At 38.1% G+C, this 5,456-nt stretch overlaps 1 protein-coding gene across 1 annotated transcript; it reads right to left on the bottom strand.

Annotated features, from left to right (window-relative positions):
* Positions 1–284: 284 nt before the first annotated feature.
* On the bottom strand, positions 285–2,570 carry LOC127087429 (multiple organellar RNA editing factor 1, mitochondrial). The gene is made up of 5 exons (XM_051028323.1): positions 2,037–2,570; positions 1,853–1,950; positions 1,706–1,771; positions 783–1,576; positions 285–570 (listed from the first exon to the last, which is right to left on the bottom strand). Exons 1-4 carry the CDS (start codon positions 2,402–2,404, stop codon positions 783–785), a joined length of 1,326 nt encoding a protein of 441 aa, XP_050884280.1. The 5' UTR covers positions 2,405–2,570; the 3' UTR covers positions 285–570.
* Between the last annotated feature and the right edge of the window lie 2,886 nt (positions 2,571–5,456).

Here is a 5,456-nt window from a genome sequence, read left to right as displayed (position 1 = left end):
ACAGAAAATTAGCATATAGGAAAATCAAACTTCATTTAATATCCAACCCAAGAAAAGAGTGAAGATTTACAAGTAAGATGACAAGAAAAACATAAATAAGAACAGACAGAACAACATTATTAGGCACGCCTCAATGTCCTCATTGAATTAATAGGGTTACTACAACTCATTGTAGACAAAGTAGAAACACAAAATTTAAAAGGCAACAAAAAGACATAATAATATGAGAGGACTTCAAAGTAGAAATCGAAATATAACCCCAGACTTAGAGTAAGCAACACAACTGATAACAAAACCATGTCCAATATGTTCATCATCAAGGAAAGAAAGAGTCATCCAGCATGTAAACCAGTTCAAACATGTCAATTCAAACCAGGAGGCAGCTAGTATGAGCCTTACACGCAACATCCATCTTTGTAATGAAAACAGAACATGGAAAGATATATACAATGACAACTCAATAGATTCAATTTTGACCCCATCAGTAAGGACATGCAATCAGCTAAGAAAAAACTTGGTAACTTTGATACAGGCTGACCAACATGACTCAGACAACGATTAATATCTTCCCTGCATAAAATAACAAGAACAAATCACACTTTGTATTAACTGAAACAAGGAAAATACTTCTTTTTTTCTGATTGCACATATTAGAGTTATAGGTTCGCCATTTCTTTCCCGTTTCACAAAATTCCTAAAACAAGGCGAGCATTACTTCTCTACAAATAAAAATTCTTATTCTTAAATAAACATAAATATTACTCAATTCTATTCTATCATACCTATCCGGGAAAATTGCCCGGGCCCGGAGGTGGAAATCTTTGCTGGGAACCTGACTGTTCTCTTGCATGATGATTCCCCTTGTCGGCCTGTTCGAATTCCTCCATATACGACGGTTTGAAATCCCATCCACCTTCACTAGGCACAGAGTCTCTTCTTTCTCCTTGTCTTGGTGGTCCGAAGTTCTGTTGAGGAGCAAAATTTCCTCTTTCTCCTTGTCCTGTTGGTCCGAAGTTCTGTTGTGGAGCGAAATTTCCTCTTTCCCCTTGTCCTGGTGGTCCGAAGTTCTGCTGTGGCGCAAAATTTCCTCTTTCTCCTTGCCCTGGTGGTCCGAAGTTCTGTTGTGGCGCATAATTTCTTCTTTCCCCTTGTCCCGGTGGTCCAAAGTTCTGTTGCGGCGCATAATTTCTTCTTTCCCCTTGTCCCGGTGGTCCGAAGTTCTGCTGCGGTGCATAATTTCTTCTTTCTCCTTGTCCTGGTGATCCAAAGCTCTGTTGTGGTGGAGCAGAACCAAAGGTTTGTTGTTGGGAGTAATTCTGTGGGGCTTGATCAATGTTGCGCGGGGGTGAATAATTTTGTTGGGGTGGATATCCTTGTGATCCTTGTTGGGGTGGATATCCTTGTGATCCTTGTTGGGGTGGATAATTTTGTGAAGGTCCGAAGTTTCTTCCACCCTGATTATTGTAAGAGGGATTCCCTTGTCCTTGTCGATTAAAGTCTCGTCTTCCTCCTTGGTTTCTCCCGTATTGTATGGGTGGAGGCCGAGGGATGATTGTTCCATCAATGTACTGGTCTCCTGTATCAAACATTAAAAGTGATTCTCATGATCAAAAGCAGCAAGCAGCTTAATATTTAAGAGATCATAAAGTAAATAGCTTACATTGAAATTGAACTAAGCATATCTAGAATTAAGATAAACGGTTACCTCCATATTGCTTGTTGACAGGGTCAATATACGAATCCGGTAGCACAAAGATGACTCCGGGAAGACCTGTTATTGAAAAGTATAAAAATGTATCAATTCAACTAAACAAGGTTATTGAATGAAAGCATAAAAATGTATGCAAAATACTTTCAAATTTCTTGGACTCTTCTTCAGTGACCACAGCCTGAAAGCCAGTGTAAGTGGTTGTGCTGCAAGCGTAAATTTTCTTCTTTGCCTCTTCCACACTAAAATCACATACACATTCAAAATTAAAAACAAGTTTTCAAGAATCTTAACTATATTTTTGTGAGTTTTCATAATAATAAAAAACCTGATGTTGAGACCCTTGGCACAGGTCTCTTCGTAGGTGCGAACCATTTCTTCGGGTGAAGGCTTGTTGTCTTTGGGAAAATCCATGACGAAGAGCCAGTGGTTGTAGTCGCAACCCTCGAAGAGGATGGTATCAGGACCAATCTCGTCGGGGGTTTCTGTGTAACGAGAAGACAGGAGAGAAATTGACGTAGACCTGAATGAACGCGATTGAACGCCGATGACATACGGCGATGATTCCCGGCGTGAACATGATGGTGATGATGAAATGTGGCTGCTGATTGGGAGTGATGAAGTGGCTGAAAAGGAATGGTGGAGGGAGGAGAGTGCTCTCAAGCTACGGCGGTAGATAATTAGCGACGATGCCATCGCGGTGGTCGGAGATAGTAGGGTTTTGGGGGGTTTTAGAGCATTTGCGAAACAGAAGAGAGCTAAGAAGAAGAAGGAGGCAGAAACTTTCCCAAATGTTTTGCCAAATGGGCCTCCTATTGTTGAAGCCCAAATCTTTTGGGATTTATCTGAACAAGTGAAATGACCTCTACAAGTTTAAAAATTCCTTAGTGTCTATAAAAAATTTGGTATATTGATTATTTTAAAAAAAATAATATGTAGAAAAAGTTATCCGTTTTCTTTAATTATTTATCTTTATCTGATTTTTTTTGGTAAAACTTTGAAAAATCGTGTTATTAAATTATCAATTATTTTCAAAATCCTCATACAGATATTGATCTTTTTAGGAGTATGAAAAATCTGGTAGGTTAATTCAAGGGTTAGGATTTTGTCCGATAGTTTGGTATATTTATGATTGCACCGACCATTTAGTGTGGCCCACGGTGAATTTAAAGTTGTATAAATAGGGATCATGTGTTGTTAAGAAAAATATTTTACAATGCATCAGGATTTGTTTAAGGCATAAGTGTACTTCAAGAGGGTGAAATCTATTGTTGAGTTTGAGCTCTCGAAGGACACCACATGTCTCGCTTTTCTAAGATCCAAATTGATTAATATGTTGCCTGACATCGAAAATAAAAAAGTGAGTAAGATTGAGTTTCTTGCATCAAGGATTGATACTGATGGAAGGGTAAAATAGAATCGTATTGAGTTTGAAGGTTATTTGGAAATCATATCACTATAGGCTAACAAAGAGAACGATCGAGTTTGATGTGACAATTCTAGATCTATCGACAACATAATCAAGATGTTAAAAGATCGAGCATCATCTAGTAGTGTTTAGGTTTTGTTATTTATTATTGTTTTGTTAAGCTATGTAATTGTCCGTATAAAGTTATGTAACTGTTTGTCAAATGTTAAGTCATGTTCACCATGCAATAATGAAAATGCCAAAATGTTATCTAATAAAGTGTGTTGTGCAAATATTTGGGTAATATTACACATAATATACAAATAATACAAAAATATGATAATAAGATTTAAATATGCCCCTCATGGGCTAAGTGTGTTGCATGTGATGTCAAAGTATACACGTCACCATCCTAGTTTTACCAAACCCATGATATTATTTAAAATAATTGATATCGTTTGCAGATGCTGCTAGTCATTCACACCATGTAGAAGCGGTGGCACACCATCAGAATGTCCCTAACATGATAAGGTCTCACACCATCTCCATGTTTCTCAAGTGGAATGATGCGAGGGTGTGATACAGTAAGGTATCACCCCAAGTATCCATTCACACACTATGTATGGAACAAAACCTCCATGCATGATCTCTAATGAAACAGGCATAGTTGATAATATTACCAACAAATCATTTATGGATGCCCTCAGATAGAATGGGAGGGATTGGTCGTGGGATGCCCTTGACATATCTAAACTGGTGCAAACACCTCTCAGGTAAGTGTCTAGCCATAAAGGTCTCATATCATAAATAATCAGGAAAAAAAATGAAGTGTTATCAAACTCTCGATGCACTCTATGATCTGCGTAGAATGGAAGGTAAATGCCCGTATATCTAACATTGCACAATAACAAAGGCATATCTAGAAATGCCAAAAAAAGAATTAAATTAATAAAAAAAATTGTATACCTGAAATAGACTCATATAATTAGGAAGTTGTCGCGTCTCAAAGATAGACGCATCTCCAAGTCAAGCATATAGAACAGTCAGTGCAACATAACCCATTCCAATTGACATGCTCAAGGCGACTAAATTGCCACATGTACTTCACATCAATATATACATGAGACTTATCCACTAAGAAAGTATATACTACAAGATGTATAATGTATACCCTAACGGTTGCCTCATACATGGATTGTTGCTACATTTTCTACGCCTTTCTTGTCTTTGATCTACAAGCCATATTCTTGCAGCAACAGTATCAATGTGAGTAACTTAGGTTTGGAATCCCCCATTGCAAACAAGTACTTGAGTGACGCATGATCTGTAAAAATAATAATCTTGGAACCAATTTGATATGAGCGAAACTTTTCCAATGCAAATGTGTTAGCTGACCAATTTCGGCCAGAAAAGAAAGCTAGTTCGACTAAGGAACTTGTCGGAGCAGCCTCGACAGAATGGTGGACGCGTCCGTATGTCGACATTTACAAGCTTCAGTCGAAGTCAAAGTGCTTGAATGGTGAAGGCAGTCGTGGGCAATCAAATAATGTGGGTAGTTATTTACCAACATGGGGGAAGTGGACCGATTCGTGGCATCACGAGATTGTTTGGTGCCATGACGTGTCCTAGCTCAACTTCCATCAACTGCCACGTTCCCCACTACCTCCACTTGGGCGCCACACTTTGCTCTTGTGGCGAACGCCATGGTGTTGTGGCGAGCGCCACAAGAAGAAAAGTTTTCCCTCCCAATTTCAAACTGAAAGACATCCTTGTCTTTTCCATTATTTTACTTGCCTATAAATAGAGACTCGAATTCATTTGTTTAATCATCCAAACTTAGAGCAGATGCAAACTTAGTTTCACTTAGGCATATATTCAGTATTTTAAAGTGGTAATCGTTTCGCATTGGGATGTTACCACAATTGTGTAATCAAGTCTGTGATCGAGTTTGTAATCGAGTTTGGAGCACTTTGGAAGGAAGTTAATCCTACCGCCATTTTCATTTCCGCTTTGCATTTTATTCAACCCTCCGATTGGAGCAGGTTTTTATTGCTTTGCCTTTATCTATTTTATTTTCCCGCACTGTCTTTACTTTATTTATTTCTCGCTCGCTTTACTTTATTTATTTCTCGCACTCACTTTACTTTATTTATTTCTCGCACTCGCACTTTACTTTATTTATTTCTCGCACTCGCTTTTCTTTATTTATTTCTCGCACTCGCTTTACTTTATTTATTTCTCGCACTCGCACTTTACTTTATTTATTTCCCGCACTCGCACTTTACTTTATTTATTTCTCGCACTCGCACTACTTTTATTTAAATTAAAATGCATCTTTTT

The sequence above is a fragment of the Lathyrus oleraceus genome, chromosome 5 (genome assembly GCF_024323335.1).
Source record: "Lathyrus oleraceus cultivar Zhongwan6 chromosome 5, CAAS_Psat_ZW6_1.0, whole genome shotgun sequence".
NCBI lineage: Eukaryota > Viridiplantae > Streptophyta > Magnoliopsida > Fabales > Fabaceae > Lathyrus > Lathyrus oleraceus.
The sequence above is the reverse complement of the archived record's forward strand: the minus strand, read 5'-3'. Positions and strand labels throughout refer to the sequence as shown.